The sequence below is a fragment of the Mesocricetus auratus genome, unplaced genomic scaffold (assembly GCF_017639785.1).
Source record: "Mesocricetus auratus isolate SY011 unplaced genomic scaffold, BCM_Maur_2.0 Super-Scaffold_100007, whole genome shotgun sequence".
Lineage (NCBI taxonomy): Eukaryota > Metazoa > Chordata > Mammalia > Rodentia > Cricetidae > Mesocricetus > Mesocricetus auratus.
Genome location: NW_024429191.1, coordinates 46,315,774 through 46,342,927, shown reverse-complemented (window position 1 = coordinate 46,342,927; position 27,154 = coordinate 46,315,774). Strand labels below are relative to the sequence as shown.

The 27,154-nt window shown below is 44.7% G+C and overlaps 1 protein-coding gene across 5 annotated transcripts in view; it reads right to left on the bottom strand.

Annotated features, from left to right (window-relative positions):
* Positions 1-12,054: 12,054 nt before the first annotated feature.
* The window catches only part of Myh13 (myosin heavy chain 13), a 62,861-nt gene continuing 47,761 nt past the window's right edge, over positions 12,055-27,154 (bottom strand). For 4 of the 5 annotated variants that reach the window (XM_040748898.1, XM_005067604.4, XM_040748897.1 and 1 more), the window contains 14 exons: positions 27,020-27,146; positions 26,811-26,929; positions 24,385-24,581; positions 23,375-23,558; positions 22,254-22,419; positions 21,273-21,397; positions 20,127-20,435; positions 19,842-20,045; positions 17,470-17,595; positions 17,013-17,183; positions 14,904-15,008; positions 14,710-14,805; positions 12,589-12,723; positions 12,055-12,156 (listed from right to left, as the gene is read on the bottom strand). In XM_040748898.1, the coding sequence (XP_040604832.1) occupies positions 12,142-12,156; positions 12,589-12,723; positions 14,710-14,805; positions 14,904-15,008; positions 17,013-17,183; positions 17,470-17,595; positions 19,842-20,045; positions 20,127-20,435; positions 21,273-21,397; positions 22,254-22,419; positions 23,375-23,558; positions 24,385-24,581; positions 26,811-26,929; positions 27,020-27,146 (2,079 nt within the window). In that variant the 3' untranslated portion in view covers positions 12,055-12,141. The remainder of the gene's footprint in view (positions 12,157-12,588; positions 12,724-14,709; positions 14,806-14,903; positions 15,009-17,012; positions 17,184-17,469; positions 17,596-19,841; positions 20,046-20,126; positions 20,436-21,272; positions 21,398-22,253; positions 22,420-23,374; positions 23,559-24,384; positions 24,582-26,810; positions 26,930-27,019; positions 27,147-27,154) is intronic. The other variant, XM_040748900.1, reaches the window with a different exon arrangement.

Here is a 27,154-nt window from a genome sequence, read left to right as displayed (position 1 = left end):
GTTGCATCTGAACTCACGAGTGGGATGGAACTATAACTTTTGTTCTGACATCAGGATGTTAGTAGCCTCCTGAAATGACCTGATTGTCACTGCCCTTCTCTGGAAACTCAGCTGAGACTGGAATTATTTTTTTCCTTAATTGCTTTCTTCTCATAGGTGTTGAAAGCTACAAACTGTGGCAATCCTAATTTGAACCGCTCAAGGCATCTTACACCATTTTTTTTCTAGAGCCACAAGTGCCCTTTTGTGGCAACCTTAGTGATTGATGGCTGAGCAGAGCATATATCTGGGCTTCATAATGCCAGGGGTAATGGGTTGTTTCTTAGGTGGGTGGAGAGCTAGTTTTTATAAGCTTGTAGTATATGGGATGGAGGGCATACCTGGCTATGTGCTTGTTGAGGAGCGAGAGGCTTTAGCTTGTTTAGAAAGCCAAGGGCTTGAGTCTCCACAACTCAGTGTAGCAGCTAAATTCATATCTACCACAGAACTATGAACTGCAGCCTTTGCAGAGCCATGCCAGCATCATGTTCTGACAAATGCTTCTCGTTACATGGCTAGGGATCATCCTCCGTTTCCCTCTTTTCCCTTTAGTCTTGACATCTTCAGCCCCGTCAGTGATAGGGAAACTGCCATGGCCATCTGTTTCAGAGCATGGGGTGTGTTACTTCCCCTGGCACTTGTAGATAGGCTGTTCATATTTCAAGAAAGGAAGGGAGAAAAGGTTTCTTGTTCCCTTTCCTGAACTATGCCCTGGGAAGCTTCCCTCACTGGGGGCACGTTGAACTAATGTTGGAAGAGTAGTGGAAGAAGACATCTGCCTTACATCCCAAGGCTCTGCTCACAGCAGGCTTCTTCAATGTCCTGTTGAAAGAAATTGTAGACCTTATGATCCTATGGTTTATGTGGGTCCTAAATGTTAATATTTACTTGAGTAGGAAACAAAAAGGAAATTTTAAAATAATTGATTCATTTGAAATAGGAATTATTGGGTCAAGTGTGGTAGCACACATATGGTATTGGATTTCTAGTTGAGAGTCCTAGTTTTCCCCATGTGGTCCCTGGACCAGTAATATCAGCATTGTTTGGAGAGGGAACCTGCTAGAAATGTAAGTTCTTGTCAGGTCCCACCTCAGGACAGTTTAGGCTTTAACCAGCTCTCTTCTGGATCCTGAGATAGGCTGGAGGTTGAGAGAAACATGTTTGAACTCAAAATCCCACAGTGATGGATTTCCCTCTCAATCTGAGTGTGTCTACAAGGTATAGCCTGCACCTCATCCTATAGTACTAGAAATGCATCTCACTCAATGGATGGGCCTCCTGACCATGATATGGATGTCATAGCAATGTCAAGTTGTTTTAAAAACCTACAAACACTTGGTTTCTGTTTGTGTCTTGTAGAAGAACATTACTGAACAGTTCAGAAATGAACCCTAGTCCTAGACCATAACTTGAATGAAAGTGCTCCAGATCTGTGCCTCTTACATTTAATGTGTTCACAAATCACCTGGGGATTTGGTGATGGTGCACTGTGGCATTCATTACATCCGGGAAGGGCTTGTGATTCAGCATTTCTAATCACCCACAGATATTGATGCTAGATCATGACCACACCAGACTCCAGATTAGAGCAATATGTAATTCTTTCTTTCCTTACTACCATCTATGCCAAGATGTGAAGCTCCCATCACCTCCCATTTCCCAGGGTTCATCTTTAGGCCAGACGGGACCAGTTCCCTTAATTGTTCTTTATGCATGGTTCTCACATCCCTGAACCCAATTCAGGCTGCCTTATATGGATGCCATGTGACCTCCATCCTTGAGCTGATACCCCTCCTCTCCCAGCTTCTTTCTCCACATCACTCCGGCACAGCAGGCACTTCCTTTCACATTTCCTGGAATGGTTGTGGGTGTGGGTATTTTCATATTGCTGATTTTAGGAAGCATGTGAGACTTGAAGAAGTAAACTACCACTGGGCTGGAAAGTGAAATGTCTACCTGCTTGACTTGGACATAAGCCCTTTTGGATTTCTTATTCCCTCTCCCCTCTTGGAAGCTCCTTTCTGTTTTACCCCATCCAGAGTCCCCTTCACTCAAGACTGCCAACCTGAGATTTCTATTCTCTTTTCATCCTTAGACACTCTGTAGAAGTAAGGATGAAGGGTAATAGGGCTTCTGTACCCTGATAATGGGTTTCTCCACCAACGCAGTGAGCCAGATGAAGCCAAATTGAGAAAGTATAAAAACAGGTTTATTTGAACAAAGCAACTCCCAGGTAGGTTCCCCAGTTCCATAGATCAAGACCAGAGAAGCTGTCCACTGGAACTGAAGCAGGGAGATTGTATAGCCTGTACTCAAGGGGTGATGACAAGATGGGTTTGTGCCTAAGTATGGTCAAAAGCTAGAATGCTTAGGTGGGTACTTAGGCTGCTGGTGGCAACAGGGGAGGAAGTTGCAATAGTTACCAGGAATGGGGAGCTGGGCTTTTTGATGCCTTTTCTTTGTTGGAGATTCTCTGAGAGGGCAGGGTTTGGAGAGAGACAGAGAGATAGGAATGGGGCTTTCTGGGTCATACAGGGGTGAACTAGAGGTTCCAGCTGAACAAAGGGAACAGAAGCTAACAGTGAGAGAGAAAGCCTTCCTTTGCAGTAGGTCATGATGAAATGGCTATTGTGACCCTGTGACTCTGTGATCACTTTCTTTAGGACCCCTCTGACAACTAGCCCCTGCTTAGCCACTCAGGACTACCATGGCCAGTCCTTCTCCAAAGGCAGCCTTGAGCCAAAGCCTTGTTTCCAGAAGTTCTGCGGCAGTGCCTCCTGGCGGTGTGCAGAGGGATTGAGGCTGCCTCTCTTGAACATTTTTTTTTTTTTTTTGGTTTTTCGAGACAGGGTTTCTCTGTGGCTTTGGAGGCTGTCCTGGAACTCGCTCTGTAGACTAGGCTGGCCTCGAACTCACAGAGATCTGCCTGCCTCTGCCTCCTGAGTGCTGGGATTAAAGGCGTGAGCCACCAACGCCCAGCCTCTCATGAAGATTTTAACAAGATTCTTCTGTCAAATTAGTGAATCACTTGCTGAGCCCTGAGGACAGAGCCCCTGAAGCAGTTAACTTACAAATGTTATTCACACCACTGCAAAGAAAGGAAGATTCATGTACAGTAGAAATCCCATTTCATTCCCCCAAATGTGGGCTTTCCTGACACAGCTGTATGTTTTCACATGATGAAGACTTGTATGTACATATTAACGTGGACTTTAGTTTAGCACCCACTAGTATAAGCATTAATATGTACATTTGGATGTAGCTGGATTTCATTTGTGCTTTTGCCTTTTAAAATATACATAGTCCTGGAGTAGCATGGTGGATGCAAGCCTGGGTTCTGACATACGCGTGTAACACTGACAGATTTTTTTTTTAAACTATCTGTGCCACATCTGTCAAATAAAGCAAGAGCCTCCAGCACAGGACTGCAGTGAGAAATGAGATGATCCACAGAAAACCCTTCAAACAGCACCGAGCATGTAATATGCACCCAAGTCTGGCTGCAACCACAATGCTTATTACCATATCAGACCCAGGCAGACCTTTGCTACTGAGCATTTTAGGTTTTAATCGTTCAATTATAACAGTGCAGTTATGCATGCCCTTCCTTTCCAACACTCTCCTGTATGTGCAGAGCCTGGTCTATGCAGGATATAAGGTGACAAAGAGCCTGCCAGCTCTTGATATAGTTGGCAATCCTGTGGTGAGAAATGAGTGATTCCAACAGAGCAAAGGGTTGTATGGGATGTGATGTAAGGATGGGAGAAACTGAGGCAGGCGTGTGTCTTGGAGAGGACCACACTAGTCATTCTTGTTTATTTAACCAATGGCTTGTTTCCCGTACCAGAACAGCTCCTGGCATGTCATGGGACCTCAGTTAATTCACTGTTAATCAGAGGAGCTGCCTGACAACTCTCCAGAAGGAGCAATCCTCTTAGCCAAGCCAGCAGCCTGCTGTGGGTGGCCCTGGGTCCTGATGGAAACCATCGTCCTGATTGGGGTCCAGATGTTTTGACTGGCACCACCCACATCTGTCCTTCCTGACTCATGGGACAGGAAGTTCCTAATGGTGGTGGGGCACTGACTCCGAACAAGAGTCTCTCCCTCCTGCTGTCAGCAGCCAGAGGCATCATGTGCAATTGGAGGCATTGGCTGAGGAGGAAATGATGAGCTGTTAGGAGAGGCTGGAGTCTGTGGATGAACTGTGAAGGATGGGAGTTGTCTGCTGGTCTGAGCGCTGACTGATTCAACAGTGAGCAAGGAAAGGGGCATATCCATATTAAGGGTCTCATGGAGTGGCGTTGTCATTCCTGGGAAAGAGACACATGAGGGTGAGTGAGAAAGAGAGAGAGATGCCCACTGGCATTTGTGCTAGTGAGGTGAGAGCCATTGTATCACTTTGTCCCTCCAATGACCCATTGGGAAGGCAGGGTGTGCCCAGCCTTAAGAAATGCAGACTCATTCAGCATCGTCTCCAGCTACAACATGAGCCACAAACTGAGCATCTACTGCCCTCCCCCAAACATACAGTGTTTCTTTGGGGAACAGGAACTTGACCCAGTGGGAGGGTAGGAAACACCTTTTTTACTCTCACTTTACAGAGCTGGGAAGGAGCTGATGCTACTCAAACTTCTAGACCCATGACTCAGACCTGACCAGCCAGGCTCCACACCCTCCCACCATCTCCTGCCCACGGACATGGCACCATATTCAGCAGTTGAAGCCAAGCAGTTCTTTGTTTTTCTTCTTCCTTGCAAGTACCTTTATGCTGCTATTTTCAAGTATCAGTTATAAGTCCATCCATTTTTCCATTTTGGAACCACAGAGGCAGCTGTTCTTGTTTGTTTGTTTTCTCTATTGGTGGTGCTGTTGATTTAGGACTGATGAGATGGCTCAGCAGGTCAACACACTTCCTAAAGCCCTACAACCTGAATGAAATCCCCAGAACCTACATAATGGAAGAGAAAACTGACTGCCAGAAGTTGTCCTGTGATCCACACATGTGCATTATGACACACACATACCGACACACGTATGCACATACAGGCATGCACACACACATAAATGTAATAAAAATTTTAGAAATTAAAAAAACACAGTTAGTTTAGAGAGGAAAGAAAGAATGAATCATTTGAATGCCTATACCTGGCCATGATGTATCCGTGAATACAGCCAGTCTGAAGATTGACTGCTCTTCGAATTTCATTTAGATGAACTAATAAATTTCCTTTTTGCCTAAGTATTTGGAGCTGACTTTCTGAAATAGTGAACTCAGTTCTTACATTTGGAGCATAGCAGCAGCATGGGGATGCCACAGCAGAGACACACCCCCAACCTTGAGCTGAGCAAGATAGAATCCCTCATCTTAAAAGCTTTTCAATTTGCTACCTTGATTAAGCTGACATGGGCTAGTGGGCCAGGCAGGCTGGGTTTGGCTCTCAGTATTCCAACAACTTTCATAGACAGAATTTTAGGTTTCCTTTTGCCTATATTTCATTGTTTCCACTCAGTGACATACTGGTAAAGGGCTTACAAGCCTCTACCTGTACTTTGTCACGTTTACCAATTTTCATGGTGTGATATTCACGCTATGGCCAATTTCAAGGAAGCGACATCACATGTCTGAATGGAAGATGAAAAAGTACATCATTAGATAGTATTTCCACCACACAGATTTCCTAATTGTAGATAAACTCAAGAGATTAGAGGTAATAAAATACTATAGGTCATTAAGAATGGGTGGCCTTAAATATTTTGCCTTTGTTTTAAATTCATGTCATTTAGTTATAAGTTTATAAAATTTAAGATTTTAATAATGCTGGGTCCAATAATTGGCTCACAGAGTCCCTGAATTTTATAATTGGCTCTGCAAACTAGTTATAGCTCACCACAAACTTCACTTTGATGGGATGTGTGGCCTCTACATGGGTCAACAGTTTTTAGTGAAGATTGATGACAGATGAAGTATGTAAGGAAACAGAATGCATTATCACCCATCTGCATAGGACTGTGATTTCGCTGATAGCTGGGAAGTAGCAAGAACTCTTACCGGTATGCGTACCTCCAAAGGAAAACAGATAAGTCCATCACGTACATGTGTAGAATAGGAATCCTGTATCAGCCATTTTCCCTAAGAAGTAGCTAGCACACCCAAGTTACTACACTAGGAAGAATGTTTGAGGAAAAGACTCTTTGCAAACCTGTGGCCAAGCATGGGAAACTACAGGCTAGCAGGGCTGTAGTTTTACTAGCTGAGGTCTCCATTAACATGTCTAGGTCTAAGGTGCCTTAAGGGAGCGAGAAGAACCTACCAGAGCCTGGAATACCTGACAGAGAATACTAGGATACCTGACAGGCAATGGGGCCTTTGGCAGCAGCAAAGGATGATGAGAACAAATTTGATCCAATCTCATCTTTCCCTCTGTTTTTCAGTCTTGACTCCCTGTTGGCAGGACCCAACCAAAAGCCAGAGTACAATGGAGCCCATGGATGTCAACCTCCTGGGGGCAATGAACAGGGTGGGAAGAGATAGAAATGGTATAGTCCCACAGAGTGGACAGCTAGCTAGTCTTTTCTCTTGGGTCTGAGAACAGTTAGAGAGAACCTGCTTTTGGAACTGCTGTTTGCTCCCTACTCACCTGTGCTAGAGGGAGGGAGCTTCCCCTGCAGGAACAAGGCATTTTTTTCTGGTCTGACTGAGGCTCCTGTGGTGAGAAAGGGTCAGTTAAACAGACTATGCTGTGGTCCTGTACTCTCCCATCCCTGAAACAGGGGCCATCAACAGGGACCATTTTCTCTACTCGGCCATTTTAGTCTCATTGATGTCTGAGGGTCCTTTTCTGTGGATAGTCGTTTTCAGGGAGCCCTGGTCTGGGACCCAAGAGACCAGATACTGGGATGGGTATCTGGCTCAGATCCCATTACTAATCTAAATTTTCTAGTTTGAAAAACCAGGGACTAGGAACAGATTATCATGATTCTCCAGGACACCTCTGGCTCTCAATGTCTCTTCCAAGAAATGAGTTTAAATCTCCAGATCATTTGCATAACGCAAAGCACATCTTTCCATAGCCAGAAGGTGGCAGCAAAGTTCTGTTTTGGAGGGGGCTATAGACCAGGGTAAGAGACCTCAGTGCCCTTGGTAGGGCTCAAAGTTCACATTCTATACCTAGGTTTTAGTGCCAAATAATAATTAATAATAAACAGCAGAACTATCATAACCATTGGTAGTCGAATAACAGTGACGATCCCACCTTCATTTGGGGGGAGGGCTGCACAGTTAGGGGAAACATTTGCATGTTGTTGTGTAGGAACCTTTTACCAAGCTCATCTCATAGGCAGCTGGCGGATAATCAGACTTTCTATTCCATGTTGAGACTTGGGGGTGTTTCTTGACTTGTGCACAGCCTTTGGAAAGTAGAGATGTCCTGGGAGAACCCCAAGTTTTCTTGTTTCATCCTGTGTCTGCTCTAGCTTGTGGCAGACTCCCTTCCTCTTCATCTGCATTTTGAAGGACAGTCAGGAAGCCAGAAGGACCTGAGGGCTCAAGACTGGTCCAAGCTGCAAGTTAGACCTTAACATGTAGATGCTGATGAGGGAAAATCAGGGCATGAATCTCATCTTCACTCTTTCTCTTTCAGTTCCAGAAAAGGAAATTATCTTGAGTTGCTTGGTTCTTACAGGTGATACCTGGTGGCTTGGCATTAGAGCCTGGCATCCATCCATCAGTCTATCCATGCTTCCATCTATCAGTCTGTCCTTGCGTCTTTTTATTTGGCAATAAGAATATTGATTAAGTATAAAACACTACTCTGTGAAGAATTACGAGCATTGCTTTTCCTTTAACTCAGAGACCCAGGCAGGGGCCAACATCTCAAAAACAAAGGCTGGGTAAGGGCAAGGGGAGCTCCAAATAAACTGTGAAGATAAAACTCATATCTCATTTTTGGGGCTACCAAAGAGAGATTGTACCATAGCAATTTCACAGAGCATAGCATGTTAACTTCTCAAACCATAGGAGACTTGTAGAGAAAGGTCAAGACTCAGACTGTTTTCCATCTGGGCCTGCACCTTGTGACCACAGCCCCTCCCCGAGGGTGAAGTCTCAACTCTTCCTATCACAATATAAGAATGTTAAAGTGTTTACTGTATATCAGACTCCACACCAAGTGTATTTCTTAAATGTATGCCTGGGCGCCTGATCTCCAGGGCAGAACTTCCCCTCTGCCCTGGATGTAAATAGAGTGGTTAGTCATCTGAGCCCACTAAACCTTCAGTTAATTTGGGGAGAAGATAGAAACCCTCCTTCTTTTTTCCTTTCTTTCTCTCTCTCTCTCTTTCTCTCTCTCTCTCTCTCTTTCTTTCTTTCTTTCTCTCTCTTTCTCTCTCTCTTTCTCTCTCTCTCTCTCTCTCTCTCTCTTTCTTTCTTTCTTTCTTTCTTTCTTTCTTTCTTTCTTTCTTTCTTTCTTTCTTTCTTTCTTTCTGAGACATGGTCTGTCTATATAGCCCTGACTGTCTATATAGTCCTGGCTGTCCTGGAACTCACTATGTAGATCAGGCTCGCTTCAAATTCACAGAGATTCTTCTGCCTCTGCCTCCCCAGTGCTAGAATTAAAAGTCACCATAACTGGCTTTCTCTTCTTGAAGTATTTGTTTTTCAGATTTCTTGAGGTATAATGGAGAAACAGAGGTTTTTACAGTGCTAAGGTGTATAGCTTCCCCTGCCCCACGTGTGATGGGTTTGAACACAGCATCTCACAGATACATTGGCTGGAGTTTCTGTGCACATCAACACATCTCCAGAAATATTCACCATGCAACCTGAGACTGACTTTCTTTTGGCCAGCATTGTTAAGAGAAGCTTTTTCCTTGAGAAGGAGCCGTTCCGCCAGCCTGGTTCCAGAGCCGCTTTCCCGCCAGCCTGGTTCTAGAGCCGTATCAGTCCCAAATAAACACACAGGAGGCTATATGAATTATGAAGCTGTTGGCCTTGCTTGTTTCTTACTGGCTAGCTCTGACTTAAGTATTTACCCCATAATTGTTAATCTAAGTATGTCTCTTACTGGAGAGGTTTCCGGGCTTCCTACCCCAATGGCGTTACATCTCAACTCTCTTGTGTTTCTCCTTCCCAGAATCCTTCTGGACTCCTAGTCCCACCTATCTAGATTCCTATTGGCCAGACAGTCTTTATTGACAAATAACAGGCAAATAACAGGACTTCCCCAACACAGCATTTTCTCATTTCCTCCAACTTCTAGCCCTTTCCAACTACCACTATGCCTCTATGAGTGATTGTTTTAATTCCACACACGTGATGACCACTCAAGAGTTGGCTTTCTGTATCTGGCTTATATCATGTAGCATAGTGTCCTCTGAATTTATCCATGTTGCCACAACACAGCAGGATTTCCTTCTGCCTAAAGGCTGAAAATAGTCTGTTGAAGTTCAAGGTGTCAGCCCACCAGGAGGAGACTCTGATGGGTGAATCTTGTTTAGGCAAGGCCATGGGACTGCAGACCCTGCAATGTCTTTTGCTTCTGCTGTGTCTTTACATGTTTGCTGCTGCTCTCTTTCTCTGGTATCAAGCATGGTGTGAGTGAATGTGGGGAGATGTCCCCTGCCTGTAATATAGTGTATTTATCTCTTAGAAACACCATGTTCTAGGGGTCTGGAGAGATGGTTCAGAGGTTAAGAGCACTGACTGCTCTTCCAGAGGTCCTGAGTTCAATTCCCAGCCACCACATGGTGGCTTACAACCATCTACAATTCAATCTGGTGCCCTCTCCTGGCAGAACACTGTATATGTAATAAATAAATAAATCTTAAAAAAAAAGAAACACCATGTCCTACTAGGCATTTTAACCTGTGGATTGTCAAGAAGATGACCCTTCCATAAGCTGTACTGTCTAAATTAATGGTAATAATGATAGCCTATACAGAGTTTTGATGAATAAAAATAAATACAAGGATACGCTTCATAGCCAGGGCCTGTGAGTTTCACCTAAGGAGCTGCATAGATTGTAGCTCAAGTTAATGACTAAGAAAAAAATTGAGTCCCAGTAGCCCAGCTAGTTTAAATTCTTTTAACCTTAATATCTGGAGATGGGTTCATAGGTTTTGGAGTGCATCACAGCTGAAACAAAGCTTTGAAAATAACAAAGTTTTTCTAAGATGTTTTTGTTAAATAGCATTAAGGCGGAAAAAAAAAAACCCAAGAAGGCAATCTGAAGTTTTAGAAAGGCACATAGCTGAATGAGGAACTCATGAAGGTCAGGAAACAAGAAACAAAGCATCCCAATTACTATAGGTTGGCATACCTTTCCTGCTAGGATTGGTTGATGACCAAAGAAAGGTGATGATTAATTCCTTATACCCATCTCTTCCCTCAGTCTCCTGATATAAAAAACTATTAATAAGTGGGTATGTATCCTAAAGGTTAAAGTAGAGCTGACTTATTCTTTTTCATATATAAAAGTTTAGGTTTGTGATTCCTTTAAGATTCCTTGTATTGATTGACATTGAAGCATGCATGTTTCTAATTTAAATAAAAAATACATAAAATAAAAAGATTACCTTTTAATCTAAGTAATAAACCACCTGGTCTTTTTTTTTTTTTTTTTTTGTAACTACAAAATGCAGCCTGCCAGTAAAAGTCCTGACAAGAACACCTTGCTTGCCCTCACGGAGAATCTATAACAAGTTGTTTGGGTACAAATGTATGTGGGTTCTTGGGATAATTTGTTTTTCCACAAGTAGTACGTAAAATGTTTAATCATGTAAGGGATCTGGAAAACATGCTGTTTTTTCCCCATTTGTTTTGTATTCACTGCAATCATTCACTTGAAAAACAAAATGTTAACACACTATAATTCCTATATTGCCTGAAAAACTTTTTTTGGGATATATAAGCTGTAGGAAAAAAAAGGTATACAGTTAAAAAAAACAGAGAAAGAATAGAGAATGAACACAAGTTAAGAATAAATAAGGAAGCCAACAAGAGAGCATGTGTTTCTTTTCCTAAATACCCCTGGGATAGAAAAGTGTAGTTTATACTGACTCTATAGACTCCTCTTAAAGCCCTGTGTGGCTGGAGGCCAGCCTCCCAGACAGCAGTATTGACATCCTTTTCTATTGTTCTCCATCTTATTTTATTTTTGTGACAGTGTCTCTCACTGAACATAGAGGACAGCAGTTGGCTAGAGGGTAGACTAGCTACCTAACAAGCCCCCAGGATCCTCCTATCTCTGCCCTCTCAGCACTGGGGTTACAGGTACACACTACTCCTCCTGGGATTAAATCTGAAACTGAACTCAGTTCTCATGCTTGCACAGCAATCACTTTACCCACTGAGCCATTTTCCCATCCCAAGACACCATTGTTTTGGATAGTAGATTTCTAAAATGTACTCATCCAGCACAGACATTTAGGGTGCTTCTTTATTTTTGGCTATTGTGAATAATTCTTTAATAGACAGAAGTGCAACAGCATTATCAAGATCTTGACCCCGTTTCCTTCAAAAATGCACCCAGAAGATTTCAGGGTCATACCGCTGCCTTGCTTTTGTTTACTGAGGAGCCTTCACACTGTTTTCCATGATGGCCGACCCACTCACTTTCTCAGCAACAGAGCACAATAGTTCCCTCTCTCTCTGTCATCACCGACCCTTGTTAGGCGTCATCTTTCTGTAAGAGCTGTTTTAACAGGTGTCAGGTGTGGGCTGGCTGATACAGGGTCTGTGGCTTCTGTTTATTTTTGTTGTGTGTGGTGGTAAGGATGGAAAGTAGAGCCTCCCATATGTCAGGCAAACACTACCACTGAGCTGCACCCCCAGTCAGGTGTTTAGTTGAAAAATGTTTGTGGAAACTGAAGTTTACCTGGAAACGGACTTGGTTTTCATCTTTTCTACTTGAAGCAATAAGCAAACATTTTCCCATTTCTGATTTTCTTAACATTTACAGTAAAGCAGGCAAGAATCTAAAACTCAACCCCATAATAACAAACACAGCAGAGCCTGGATTCTAGGTGTTCTGGACAGTTTATTTTTCCCACATTCTCCTTCCACTCTCCCGGGGGTGGCCCATGGCAACCAGCCTCAGGAGACTCTCATTCTTCCATCTTCTGTGGGAGAAAAGAAATTGTACACAGGAAATGAGTCAAACTCCATGGGAGGTTCAGCATCCCCTTCAAGGGGAGCAGATCAGAGTTGGGAATTTCAGAAAAAATGGCATTAAGGAATGGCCTTGTCTCACTTTGTGTTGACAAAGAAACCAGTTAAGCTACTAGGGACAGGACAAGTCACCTCAAAAGCAGGGGCTTACTGGACTGCATCTTTACCAATAAGGAGAGAGGGAAATGACATGCATGCCCCCTGTGCTCCTTGCAAGAGCCTGGTACATAGGAAGTTATGCTAAAAGAGCATTTGTGGGTGCGTGAGCAGTGACAAGGATGAAGACACCAAAAGGCATCCTCCAGACTGTCCCTGGTTGGTCTGTCGGTTCTTGAGTGTGAAGAATCTGTTGGGAGGACACCATCTCAGATATTTGCTCTTACCTGGCCACCCACATCACGGCTCTTGGCCCTTAGCTTGTTAACTTGAGACTCTGCAATGTCTGCCCTCTCCTCAGCCTCCTCCAGCTCATGCTGGACTCTCCGGCACCTGGACAGCTGTGTGTTGGCTTGCTCCTCCTACACGGAAAGAAGACAGGGTCTATACAGTTGTGGAATTTCTCTGTGGCTCTGAGGCTCTGAGGAGTTGGTGGAACCAGGAAAATGGGAGCTTTGTTTTCACTGACAGCAGTGAGGGAAGAGGAGCTGAGTTTTCTGAAGAATATTGAACAGTGTCCCACTCACGACTAGGGTGGTCTGTGCCTCACAAGCTCTTCTTGCTGTTCTCCCAAGGGTCATCACATACCTCCTTGAATTCCCTCTCTACAATAGCTCTCCCAAGCAACTCCTATACACCCCAGAGATGGCCCAAGTCCAGATCTCTCAAGGCATCTGGAGATATCAGACCAATGGTCCAAGTCTCTTTTGTTTTATGCTTTTGATAATTGCCATGAATCTGGGACAGACTATTATATAGTTCTGTATAGTCTTGTGGAGACTGTACTAATCTGATGTGCACAACCCCCCTACTCTTCTTCAAGGTAACTGACCAGGCTCCTGAGTAGAGAAGAAAGGGTGGTGCTGGTGGTAGTGGTAATGATGGTAGCAGGATTAGTTGTAGTGCTGGTTTTTGTGGTGGAGGTTGTGTTGTTGTTGTTGTTATTGATGCTGGCAGTGGTGGTTTTGGTAGTTGTGGTGCTGGTGGTAGTGGTATTATAGGAGGTGGAACTGATGGTAGTCATAATGGTGGTAGTGGTAGCTGTGGTGGTGTTAGTGTTATAAGTGGGTCCTGGTGGTGGTAGTTATGGTGGTTGTAGTGATGCTGGTGGTAGTGGTGCTTGTGGTTGAGGTATTGGTGGTGGTCATAGTTGTGTTCGAGGAGGTAGTGGTGGTGTTGGTGGGTTATGGTGGCAGTGGTGATGGTGGGTTGTGTTGAGGGTGGTGTTATTGGTGAGATTGTTAGAGGTGCTGTTTTTCGTGTTGGTAGTGTTAGTGGTAGAAGTAAGAGTTCATGGTGGTTGTGGTAGTGGTGGATATTATAGTAGTGGTGGTGATGGCTGTGGTAAATGTGGTGGTGGTGGTGCTTCCTTCTTCTAAAGGAAGACCAATTTTTTCCTTGAGACATTGGTCTTGAGAGATGCTCTGCAGGTATTAATATGGTCCCCAAGGCAAGAAACTGCAGGAAATGCTCTGTTCTAAAGGGCCCTTTACTTTGGAGAGTTAATTACGTATTAGCTATAAAATCTGAGAAATCCTTGAAGGCAACAAGTTTAACCTCATTAGACTGAAATTTTTCTTTTTGTTTCATTTTTAAGACAAAGTATCTCCATGTAGTAATGCAGGCTTGTCTCAGATTTGCAATCTTCCTGACTCAATTTTGGAGTACTGGAGATCACAGGACAGTGTCAACACCCTGCATAATTATTTTTTATAAAGCAAAGGCTTCCTCTCATCTTGGTCCCAGCATTTTACTATTTAATAGCCCTCAGACCCAAAGCCCCTGGAAGACATCTTTCAAAGTGCTGGTTTTGGCCTGTCTACTGTTGATTTTATCTATTTGATCAGGGAGGCAGCTAAACAGGGATGGAAAGGAGTGTGGAGGTGTTGCTATAGAAGTCTGGGGGGTGGGGGATCAGGAGAGTAGAGTGTAGTGGGATGACAAACATTAGGATGGGGCGTTTCAGAACAGGAGGGCAGGAGCTGGTACCGGAAGTGGTCTGGTCTGGTTAGCGAGAGTTGGGATGATGCAAGGTCAGCAGAGAAAACTAAGATGCTCTAGGGCAGATAGAGTGAAGAAGGGTGGGGTGGGATAAAGGGATGTAGGCTGGGGATGGAGGTGGCTGGGAGAAGTTGGGGAGCTATGAGGGTACAAGAAATTAGGAGGTGGAGAAGATTCAATAGACACAGACCAAGGGAACATGCAGGGTACGTGCTTGTGTCATGACCTGCAGATGCAAAGTCAGCCCTGGGCTCTCTGAATGATCCTAATCAGGCGCTGGTTCCCACTCAGGCTTCACGAGGACACCCTGGTGGGTGACAAGACACACATGGACCTCTAGTACTCACAGCCTCCTCTGCCTGCCTCTTGTAGGACTTCACTTTGGCCTGCAGCTTGTCCACCAGGTCCTGGAGCCGGAGAATGTTCTTGCGGTCCTCCTCAGCCTGCAAGCAGAACATCCACAGCGGAGACCTCCAGCCCCTGCCTCCTTTTGCTGAGGTCTGCTCCACACAGCAGTGCCTGAGGGCTTGCAGCTTGCTACCTGGTAAGTCATCTCTTTGACTTTGCGTTCGTATTTGTGGGCCCCCTTCAGAGCTTCGGCTCCTCTCTTCTGCTCAGAATCCAGCTCACTTTCCAACTCCCGCACCTGCGTGGGATGACGGGCATACGGAAATGAGGTTGAGGCGACTAGCTTTCTCTGGCAGACTCACATCCTAGTCATCCTAAAGTAGCCTCAAGACCTTGCTGTGATTTATAGAGGCATCTCCTCTAGGGCCAGTCCACGTAGTGGCTTTGTACATATTGCAGCCATATGCCCTCTTAGGGTAAAGGCAGCCCCTGGTGCATAGCACTTGGCTCCTGGTTAGACTTGGCAAAGAGGCTCCTTCTTCTGGGACTGTTACTTTGACAAGGGTACCACAGGTTGGGAGTCTACCCTGTTTATCCTCATAGGTAAAACCTGCTGGGCTTTTTATGGATGTCTTGATTCCAATTAGTCAAGGGATTAAACATAGGCACACCAAAGTATGTCCAAGCCCAAGGCCATTTGATAGATCTAAAGCAAGCCAGTCACTATCACTGAGCATGGCTGCCAAGAGTGCTGCCCAACCCACCTCAAAGAGGCTGAGGAATCACCCTGATGCCATAGTTTTCTTTTGCCTTTTGTGAAGTCTCAGGGAAGAAGGGGGGCACTGAGATGGCAGATCATCAACTGTGGTGCCAATAACCCGATGCCACAACCCAGTGAGATTCAAGTGGGAATGGGGTTTCCAACCAGCCACACAGCCCCCTCCCTGGGGACTTTAGCAGCATCAGAAAGAGAGTACAGCTCATGCTAGGAGCCTCATTGTATCAACTTGGAAAACTCCCAGGGAAACAGGCTTCCCTTGGGCTCTGTTTCAAATGGAGTCCCACCTTCTTTCATCAGGTCTTATAACAAATCTCCCCACCCCCAGGCTTGCTCTCCACACCTTTGTAAGCTGTATTGGATATGTGAAACTGGGCAGCTGGGATCAGAGGACAGTTAAAGTGGCTGACTGTGCAAGGGCAAGGGGACTGCAGGCTCATGGCCACGCTAAGAAAAACCAGAAGGTATCATGGGAGTTGATCCTCTCCTTCTGGAAGGGGTCCATGAGAAGGATGGGCCACACTCCTTTTCATGGAAAGGAAGGGAAGAATTTTTTATTTGGAATGGGGAGGCAAAAATAAATAAATAAATAAAAACCTTTGCATCTTTAAAAGGAACCATGTGCCTAGTGACAGTGTTCTATGGAAACTCCAATAAAGAACAATTGTACCAGGGGCTTCCTGTTGGGAAAATTCCCTCCTCTTCCCTCCTCCTCCTCCTCCTCATTCCTGCCCACTCTTCCATTTTCTCTCTTCCTGGGACAAAAGAGATATTCTAATAACCTCCTCCATGCAGCCCTTCTCTGAAATGTCAATTGTTCCTGCAGCCCATTTCAAAAATGATTGAAATAATTCAACGCAGATCTGAAGGGAAAATCAAGAGGCTGAGGAAACAAAGCGCAGATCAGCCAAGGAAGTGAGCGACTGAGCCGCGTTCCAAGAGTGAGTCTGGAGCTCCGGCGCTGGGGAGTGAAGTGTCTCTGGAATGTTAATTTGGAGGAAGAAGCGCCAATCAAGCTCCTTTGGGGCTGGGGTGGGATGTACCCTAAAACTGCATCTGCAGATAGAGGTTAGAAAAGCTGCCAAGAGAATAACCTGAGTGTAGGAGACAGAGGGACTAGGACACTATACAGAAGGAGCACCGCTTATCAAAAGGAAGCTTGGTCTGAGATAGAACCATGCCCAAGTGTGGAATTTCATGATCACAGAGCACTTTTATATATGAGTATAATTGTGAATCTACATGGGTAACAGGAAGTGAACATTAAAAGATGTCATCTTTGCCCATTGTGTTGATACACACTGTTAATCCCAGTACTTGGGAGACAGAGGTAGGCAGGTCTCTGTGAGTTAGAGGCCAGCCTGATCTACATAGTGTGTTCTGCACAGTGAGAACCTGTTATGGGCTGGGGAGGTGGTGTTCGCCTACCACCTAAATCTAAATTTCTGGTTGGGGGGGTGGTCCTGCCCCAAGATGGCTGAAGCAAGACCACTTGGTACGACAGTGCCTTCTCAAATCACCCACCCTGGCCTCCAGTTTCTGGATCTGCTTCTTGCCGCCCTTCAGCGCCAGCTGCTCAGCCTCGTCTAGACGGTGCTGCAGGTCCTTCACCGTCTGCTCCAGGTTCTTCTTCATCCGCTCCAGGTGGGCGCTGGTGTCCTGCTCCTTCTTCAGCTCCTCTGCCATCATGGCGGCCTGGGTCAGTTTAGGGGACACATCTGTGGGCTACCCACTCAGCACCACCCAGGGCACACAGACAGTGCTGTGATCCTGTGCCTCGTCCTGAGCATCCCTTCCCCGTCATCACGTCCCACTATGCCTCTCCAATGACCCTCTCTCCTGGCATCTCTCCAGGAAGCCACCACAGACTGGCTGTGCTCAGCGGAGATGGGACCACCCCAACCCCCTGCCCTTGCCATACCCTGGATCTGAAATCCCCCTTTCTCATCTCCCACTACCATCTCAGCAGAGAACGACGCACATCAGTGATGGCCTTCTTGGCCTTCTCTTCTGCATTTCTGGACTCCTGGATGGAGTTCTCCACCTCTGCCTGGCACTGAGCCAAGTCAGCCTCTAGTTTCTTCTTGGTGTTTATCAGGCTTGTGTTCTGTAAGAAAAATTAGATCTGAGGGTGAAGGTTTCATATGGGCACTTAAAACAATGGGAAGGGAGGGCGGTGGGTGGGGAGGGAAGTGAATCACAGTCATGTTCCACTTCTTATTTTCCACATGAGTGGTCTGCTGGGTACAATATCATTCCTGACTGAACAGAAAGTTCTGAAACAGAGCCAAGAGCTGTACATCAGAAAATTGACTAAATGATAAAGGGAGAATTTCAAACATTTGAGGATGGATAGATTTTTCAGTAAAAAGGCATTGGAACAAGAACATGATTGATAGACACATCTATGTAAGATGAAAAGTATTTCTGCTAATTAAAATATGCCATGCATGCATTTGAAACTGGAACGGTAATGACAAACCAGAAAACAGTATCTATATATGAAAAACACTCCTGTCCTTACATAAATAATATATATATATATTTATGAAAAAGGGGAAAGAAGCATAAATAGTTAAAACACATAAGAAATATGATGGATACCCAAGTGATGAAATGTTTTATCTCATCCTTAATAAAAAATAGTAATAATAATAATAATAATAAACCAATGACCAACAATAAAGTTGGTGAAGATTTAACAGCTATGGTCTTTTGGAATTTGTAGGAGAGTCCTCACATGGGAATAAATGGGAATAAAAATTGGGACAGTCTAGTTAAGTAGAAATTTGCATGTGTTATATACAAGTGTCTTTGTTGTTTTGGCCCTGAATTTATTTTCTTCTAGATATATTGACAACAGATGAATTCAAAAAATTAGTTATGACAATATTAATTAGTCTTTATAAAAGTAACAATTTTATTGGTAACAATCTAAAATAGCCAGCCATAGAGGACTGACTGCAGTAATAATATTCAATTTTCATAGCCTGCCTTTATTTTTTTATTTTATTTTTTGGTATTGAGATCCATGGCATTGAAAACTATTTAAAGAGTTAGAAATGCATTCTAGACATATTGTTAAATGAAAGTTAGAAGCTGCAAAAGATTGGTCAAAGTTTCACAAAAGTGTAATATTTGTGTAATTCACAAAGACCTAAGAATGAGAGAAAATAGCACGTTAACCATTTGATTGATTTTTTTCCTTCTATGTGCTTGCTTATGATTTGTGTTTTAGATCAAGTATTTTTAAAATTATTGTAAAATTAATAAAAATAGGTTCTTTGGGGGGAAAAATCACAATATCCTAAGATTTCAGCTTTGAATTATGAGGTTGAACATTCATTCTCATTTGAACATCTGAAATCCAGACAAGATCAAAATCCAAAACTTTGAGTAGCAACATGATAGCGTAAGTGGAAAATTCTACATCCAACCTCATGCAATGGACCATAGTCACAATCATCTTCAGGGTGTGTATATGAAGAAATAAGCTGAGTGTTGCGGGATTCCCGCCTGGATCCACTGCTTTAGCCCCCAAATAGCACACAAGACACTATATTAATTATAAGCTGTTGGCTGTTGGCTATGGTTTCTTATTGACTGGCTCTGTCTAAATTAATCCATTTTAATAATCTAAGTATTTCCTTGAGGCCTTATCTTACTGGAGAATAGGTTTGGGCCTCTTACCCCCTTGGAGCCTACATAGTGTCGATTTCCTGCTTGTTCCAGCTTATACACTGATTCTGCCTTGCTATGTCACTTCCTGCCTGGATCACATGGTTACTTCTCTTTACTACATTTCCCAGAATCCTCCTTGACTCTTAGTCTCACCTATCTTGCTTCCCTATTGGCCAACAATGCTTTCATCAACCAATAAGACAAACGTAGACAGAAGACCATTCCCCATTAGCTAAGTTTCAGGTTTAGGCTTGTATTCTCATGTATATGCAAATATCCACACTGGCAAATCATCCCAAATTGAAAACACTTTTGGCCCCAAGTAAATACCTGCCATGTGTACTTTGGATAAGGGATTTTACCCTGTATTTTCTCTGTGAATCGTCTGTACTTCCTTGCTCCAATCCTGCTGCATACAGCCTGCAAGATTGTTCATCTTTATTTCTGGTCAAACAGATCTCAGATCTCTATCAGCTAAGAACCAGGGTTTTCCTGGCTTGGTCTTGATTGCTAGTCTGGGAGAAATGGGGAGTTCCTTGCCAAGGCACCTGGGGCGCTATATTACCTCAGGTGGATCATGGAGTAGGGGGAGGTAGAGGAGAAGTTATCTGTTGAGAGGAGTCAGAGCCACTGCCCTACTGCCCAGGGTGGAGCTGAGTTGAGACAGTATACCTGGGAGTGCAGCAGCTGGACACGGTCACTGGAGTCCAGTAGCTCCTGCTCCGACAGCCTGCGGGTCCGCTCTGTCTGCTCCAGGGCCACCTTCATCTCCTCCAGCTCTTCCTGCAGAAGGCCATTCCTGCGCTCCACGATGGCCAGCTGCTCCTTGAGGTCCTCGTTGCTTCTCAGGGCATCATCTAGGTGCAGCTGGGAATCCTTCAAGGGAAACCAGGAATGAGGGCAGAGCTTCAGCATGGGCTCTGGGACGGCAGGTCTACCAAACTGGCTGGAGCTCACCTTAAGCTGGCCCTGGACGGTGCGCAAGTGTTTCTGGGTCTCTGCTAGCTGACGGTTGGCATGACTCAGCTGAATCTCCATCTCATTGAGATCACCCTCCATCTTCTTCTTCAGTCTTAGGGCGTCGTTGCGGCTGCGGATTTCCGCATCCAGCACACTCTGCATGGCCTCCACAGCACGTTGGCTATTTCTTTTTATTTGTTCTATTTCCTCATCCTTTTCTGTGACCTTGCGGTCAAGCTCAGATTTTACTTGGCTTAACTCCAGCTGGACACGCAAGATCTTGCTTTCTTCGTGTTCCAAGGAACCCTAAGAGCAACGAGAATTTTGTGAGTAGCACTGTATCTTCCCCCTTCTCCCCGAAAGGGTCATGTAGTCCAGGCTAGCCTGGAACTTACTATGTAACCTAGGCTGTTCCGAAACTCATGATCCTCCTGAATGCTGGGATTACAGGTGTGGGCCATTACACTTTATACACACGTGAACAGTGCTCTGAGGTTCGAACCTTTGACAGGCTCCTGAACTACCCCAAGAGTAATGAAAGTTAGATTAAAACTTTATATCTGCTGTTATCAATCTTACATCTTGAGATGGGTATAACATCTTTTTGGCTGTTAAATAATGTATAAACGGCGTATTTAACAGCAACTATAATATAATGTATATGATAGTGACTATAATAGTGTTCTAGTCTCTGCTGCTCTCCTGTTATTCTGCATGAGCCAAATTCTAGAAGCAGCTTGGCTGGTTGTCATGTATGGACCACCACTGGTCATGACACCGGGAGACTCTGGGTCTATTTTGATGATGCAGGATTTCCAGTAGCCAAGGATGTTACATGCCTCCATATGAAACAGGCACTGGGGGATTCTGAGCTGGCTCTGGGGATGCTTGGTGATTAACAGTTTCCTTCCTGAGAGGAAGATATTGAGGACATAAAGAATACACTTATTTTTTTTCTCAAAAGGGGACACAGGATAAATGACACCAGAGGATAAAGTGGCTCAACCCAGGGTTTGCAGATCCAGGGCTGGCTGACTGCTCTTTCCAGTGAGGATTCCATGGCCCTGGCAAGCATGGCTCCATGTGGGTGGATGAGCACTGTTTCTTTCCATTTTCACATCTGATTGCAGACAAGACACTTGCCTCCACTTCTTCTAATGCAGCCTGGAGCTCAGACTTCTCCTGTTCCACTTGTTTCTTTGTCTTCTCCACTTCCTGGAGGTTTTTACCCATTTCTGCAATCTGTTCAGTTAAGTCAGAAATCTCTTCTACAAAAGACAGAATGGTTTAGGCTTTCAGTGGGCTCCAGCTCCCAGCATAGGCGTTTACCAGGCAAAGCTAGTGGATGGCAGTTCTCTCATGGCATTCACACAGGAGAGAATACAGGAAGCTGTTCTGATGAACTGTAGGTAAGACACAAGAGTGTTGCTTCACCTGAACTGTGTAGAGAATGAGTTCTGTGGAACAATCATTGTACACTGTAAACATGTATTACTCTCACTGGTTAATAAAGAGCTGGCCTGCCAATAGCTGGGCAGGAAGAGAATGGGTGGGAGAGCCAGAGTAGGAGGACAATGGGAAGAAGAAGGGTGGAGTCTGGGGAGTCTGGAGAGATGCAAAGAGAAGCAATATGCACTCGAGGTAATGCCAAGTAGTAGAATGTGGATTAATATAAGTGGATTAATTTAAGTTGTAAGAGTTAGTTAGTAACAAGCCTGAGCTACTGGCCTAGCATTTATAATACTAAGTCTCCATTTTGGTTACCAGCAGAGACTTGGGGAAACATGGATGCTGTCTAATTATAGAAGTCTGAAGTTGTCAAGAGCTTTAGCCACAGGCACAAGTGAGGTCACACCTGAAGCCTAGAATCCCAGAAGTCTCTTGTTTTCTAATAGCAATGCACTTAGCAACTCATTAGGTATCTCTAATCCTCCATCTGAGAACCAGCTGCCATCATATCAACGTTCATGTAGAGGGTTTGAACCTTGCAGAACACTAGTAAATGGGAGGTTTGATGGATGAGGGTGTTGTAGGGTCATGGGGAGGAGTAATCTGTGGCTAAATGGGGCTAGAGTTGGTAGGAGAAGGGCAGTATGACCCAGCTGTGCTCCTGAGGAAGCTCACCTTGCAGGTTTTTATTCTCTCGCTTCAGTGTCTCTAACTGATCCACCACCTCCTCATAGGCATTCCTCATCTTGAAGATTTCAGTACTGAGAGACCTGGACTCTTTCTGGGCAGCTTCCAGCTCAGCTTGACTTTCATCCAGTTTTTGCTTCCACTCTGCAAGGACCTGTAATGAGGGAATGGGAAACATGAGAAACAGAAAGGCCAAGAGTAGGAGAAGGAGGGAGGGAGGGAAGGAGGGAGGGAGGGAGGGAGGGAGGGAGGGAGGGAGGGAGGGAGGGAGGGAGAGAGAGAACCAAAGGAAGATGGTAGGCTCTACTCTAGACCAGGAACTCCAAAGTCTGATGTCTCTACACATGGCCTGCTGGGTTCTTAAAAATACAGACAGGATCACTGAGATGACAGGTAGTTTTTTTAGATTTCAGAATTTGGAGTGTTTGTGTAGACATGAGATACCTTGGAAATGAGACCCAAGCTCCATGCAAATATGTTTCCTATGCTCTGCTATGGACATAAGGCACTTTGTACAGTACTTTTAGCATGCTTTGGTGTATGGGGTGTATATGAGTACATGATACATACATGTGTGTGTACATGATGTTTGTGCATGTACAATACGTGTGTGAGAGAATTTGTGTGTGAATGTAGGTGTGAGCATGTTGTGATATGCTTGTGAAGGTTGGAGGACAACCTCAGATGTTGGTCTTTACCTTCTACCTCAAGGGAAGATGTTGAGTATGCCAGACTAGCTGGTCTGTGGGTTTCTGGGGATTGCCCTGTCTGTCTCCCATCTTCCAGTAGGAGTTCAGGGACCATAGATGCTCATGCTTTGTATTCAGCTTTTATGTGAGTTCGGGGACTTGAACTCAAGCTCTCATGCTTGGGTGGCAAGTATTTTTACCCCACTGAGCCATTTCCCCAGCTAAGCATATTCATGTTTTAACTACCACTTGTCACATGAAATCAGAGTGGAATTTTCTTCCCTTTGTAGCATCATGGTGTTTAGAAATGTCATACTTGGGATTTGGGGGATTAAAAATATTCAGTCTTCAGCTCATCAAATTCATGAGTGTAAAGTTATCACTGATACCACCATGTCCATGAAGCAATTGGTGAAAGACCTTGTCGAAGTTCCTCTGCTTCTTGTCCAGGGTGGCGCAGGCAGTGTTGGCTCTCTCCAAGTCCAGCATCAGGTCATCCACTTCTCCTTGAAGCCTCTGCTTGGTTTTCTCCAAGGAAGCACACTTGGAGTTGGCTGCCTCAGTGTTTTCTTCTGCCTCCTGGAGCCTCTGGGCCAGCTTTTTCCTAGGAGAACAAGACATTGTTTTGTCTCCATAGAATGGGATATTTTAGCAAGTAACTATCATGTTGAAGGAGAATGGACAGTCTGAAAGAGGCTGATCAAGACCTTTCATGTGAGTGGGGAGTCACATGCTACATAATGATGTGCCATAGACCACAGAACCAACAGTGTTATTGCAAGACCATGACAGAAGTGAGAAACTCCCATCACCTATCAACACACAGCCATTCTAACATTGCAGTACAACATATTATTTGTTTGTAGGATGCTGGAATAGATAAAACTACTATGCTTCTGGATATTGGAAAGCAAGGCACAGGCAACATTGTGCAGGTGCTTACACCTTCATAGTGACAGTTAACGGCTGTGTCACTGGGTACGTATCTGCTATGCTACACTTTTTGTTCTACTTATTAAGGAGAAGTTCACTATAAAATGCTATTCTTTGTTAGGCTGGTAGAAGTTCACATATGCCAGGAATACTGAGTCTCTTGACTTTATCAAGAGGCTATACAGAGGATTGGCTTTCACACCATTTAGGTTTGTGGACTCACTTTTGAAGATTCTTGTGATGATAAAATCCCTAATGACAATTTCTCAGAACACATCCCCATTGCTAAGCTGTGTGTCTATGTCACCAGAGTAATCCTGAAATTCTTGGTGGCAATTGAGCCAGGTGGAAGGACAGTCCCTAGGAGAGTGGGGAAACTTTGAAAGCATAGGAAACTGCAAAGGAGAGAAAGAGGCACTTTCTAGGTGGGGGCAGGGCTGCTCTCTATCTGAGACTTTTTCTAGGGCTTTCTTTCCCATGGGGAACTTGGGCTATACTTGGCCTCCTCGAGTTCCTCCGTGCGCTGGATGGCATCCGTCTCATATTTGGTCCTCCACTGGGCCACCTCGCTGTTGGCCTTGGACAGCGCCCTCTGCAGCTCAGCCTTGCCTTCCTGCTCCTCCTCATACTGTTCCCGCAGCAGGTCACAGTCATGGCGGGAGGACTGCAGGGCGTGGGCCAGTGCGTTCTTGGCCTGGGGATTACAATGGTAGCCAATTAATAAGCACCAGTAAAAGTGTGCTCACTTAAATAACTACTCCAAATATGAATCATTTCCATGTTGCTTTGCAAGTTTTGTAGTATCAGCATACCTAATTTTTAATTCTTCAAAATTCTCCCCATAATTATTATATATTTACTTTTTTTGTTTGTTTTTCCAGACAAGGTTTCTTTGTGTAGCCCTGGCTATCCTGGAACTCACTATGTAGATCAGGCTGCCTTTGAACTCACAGAGATTCCCCTGCTTCTGCCTCCTGAGCGCTGGGATTAAGGTTATACACCCACCACCACCTGGCATATATTTATTTTTTTAAAGAAATAATTGTACTATAAGAGAGAAGGGCATTAATATTTAGCCAACCATGCATGGTAGCACATATCTATAATCCCAGTACTTAGGAAGCTGAAGCAGGAGGATGGTGAATTCAAGAGCTGCCTAAGACACATGATGAATTCTAGGACATCCTGAACTAAATAGTAAAATCCTCTCTCAACCCCCTTCCAAAATGCCATAAGAAACATTAGAAATACATACAATGGACATAAAGCAACACCTTCAGCATTTATCTAGACAGTTTGTATGTTGTAGCTATGTGTTTGAGGCTTGCCCTCTGTTTCTTAATAAAATAATAGAAACTGCTAAAGGGCTATTGTCCGCATTGAGACTTTCTCATGGCTATAATGCCAAGAATTAAAAAGGAATTAAAAGGAAATCATCTCCTTACTACTTCATGCAGTATGATGGGATGCTGTGACCACAAACAACTACAGCATCCTTCGGTGTCTCCATAGACCAGCATCCCCACACTGGGACCACTGGTGTGGACAGATGCCCAGAGCCTCCTCCCTCCCTCATGACTCTCTGGTCAGGACAAATGTTTACCTCTAGCTTTAACAGTTACAACACATCCTTGGCTGCCACCACCAAAGAAAAAAGTTCTATTGAACCAGGACAAAGATTTCTGCATTTTCACCACTTTTAGAAAAGACAAGAAAAGGCTGAACTTTGCCTAAGGATGGAGTCTCACAGCTGCAGTGAGAGACAAGAAAGGGTGGCCTCTGGCCTCCAGTGACCTGCACTGCTTTCTCAGTCTCTGGTTCTTACCACTTCTCTCTTGTTCCCTAGTCCACCTAAAGCCTTCCCTTGGAATCGAAGCAGAAAGACAAGAGATAAATACGGTAATGTTCTTTGCCAGACATGAAAGATAAAAAGAATTTCAAAAGATTGCCTTGTAAATCTCACCCAGATCACAGCAATCACAACCAGATCAAAGTAAATTCCTTTCATGTGGGTTCTTCGAATGTCTAGATTCCTCTAATTTAATGCTTGAAACACTAGCATCAGTAGCACTTACTGTGTGCACTGCTCTACTGAAGTTTGTTTACTGTCCACGACTACAGTGGGGGAACAATCATTCCTATCAGTTTACAGATCAGTGGGTAGACTGTATTATATGTGCGTTAGACTATATCTAGATGCTGGAGATGTTTATGCTGAAACACCCAAAGGTTTTCCCCAAGTCATGTAGTCTTTTGGGAGAAGGGGTACTTAAGAACAGATGTTATAGGAGGTGGTCCACAAAGAGGGCCGTGCTCTAAGCAGCTGGTGTGAATTTCTGCATGAGATGGTCTAACTAGTGTGGTAGTGGGAAGGGGTGCTCCTGACTGGAGAGGAAGTTCATCAGGCCACCCTATGGGAGATGGAGGTGTAAAGGATATGGAGTGTCTTGTTAGGGCTTTCGGGTCCTGAGGAAAGAGATCCAATGCCAAGGTCCTCTATCATTCAGGGATAGGTCATTATGGCATTCCACGGCAGAGGGATGAATCATCGTTGATACTGTACTGCCTACAGCTGGTCTTCCCTCTAAGCCACCCACCCCTAGTCAACTTCACCCAAGGGTTTCAACCTACCTCCTGCCAGCCTTACCTGAGGGTCACAATCCACTTCATGTCAGCCTCACCTGAGGGTCTCAACCCACCTCCCATCAGCCTCACCCGAGGGTCACAACCCACCTCCCATCAGCCTCACCCGAGGGTCTCAACCCACCTCCCATCAGCCTCACCCGAGGGTCACAACCCACCTCCCATCAGCCTCACCCGAGGGTCACAACCTACCTCCCATCAACCTCAATCAAGCCAAGGGTCATATCACTTGGCTTCTCAGATTTTGTCCGGCAGCTGTTCCCCACAGAGTCCACCTTACCTTGGTCTCTTCCTCCAGCTGCCTCTTCAGCTCCTCCAGCTGCTGGGTGAGGGCCTGCTTGCTTTTGGTTAACTGTGAGACCAAAGACTCCTTCTCTTCTACTTGGTGGCTCAGCTCCCCTGCCCAACAGATGTGACTCCACTTGAGCATTGCTGTGCCACCAACCACCATGTCCTCCCCGCGGGGCCCTGGAGGCCTGCCATCCTCACCATTCTGGGTTTGCAGCCTTGCCTTCTGCATGTTCAGATCGTGGATTAACTGGGTCTGTTGGTCATCCTTGGCTTTGATTTCGTTAAATTGGTCTTCTACGGACCGGCACATTCTTTCCATGTTACTCTGAAAAA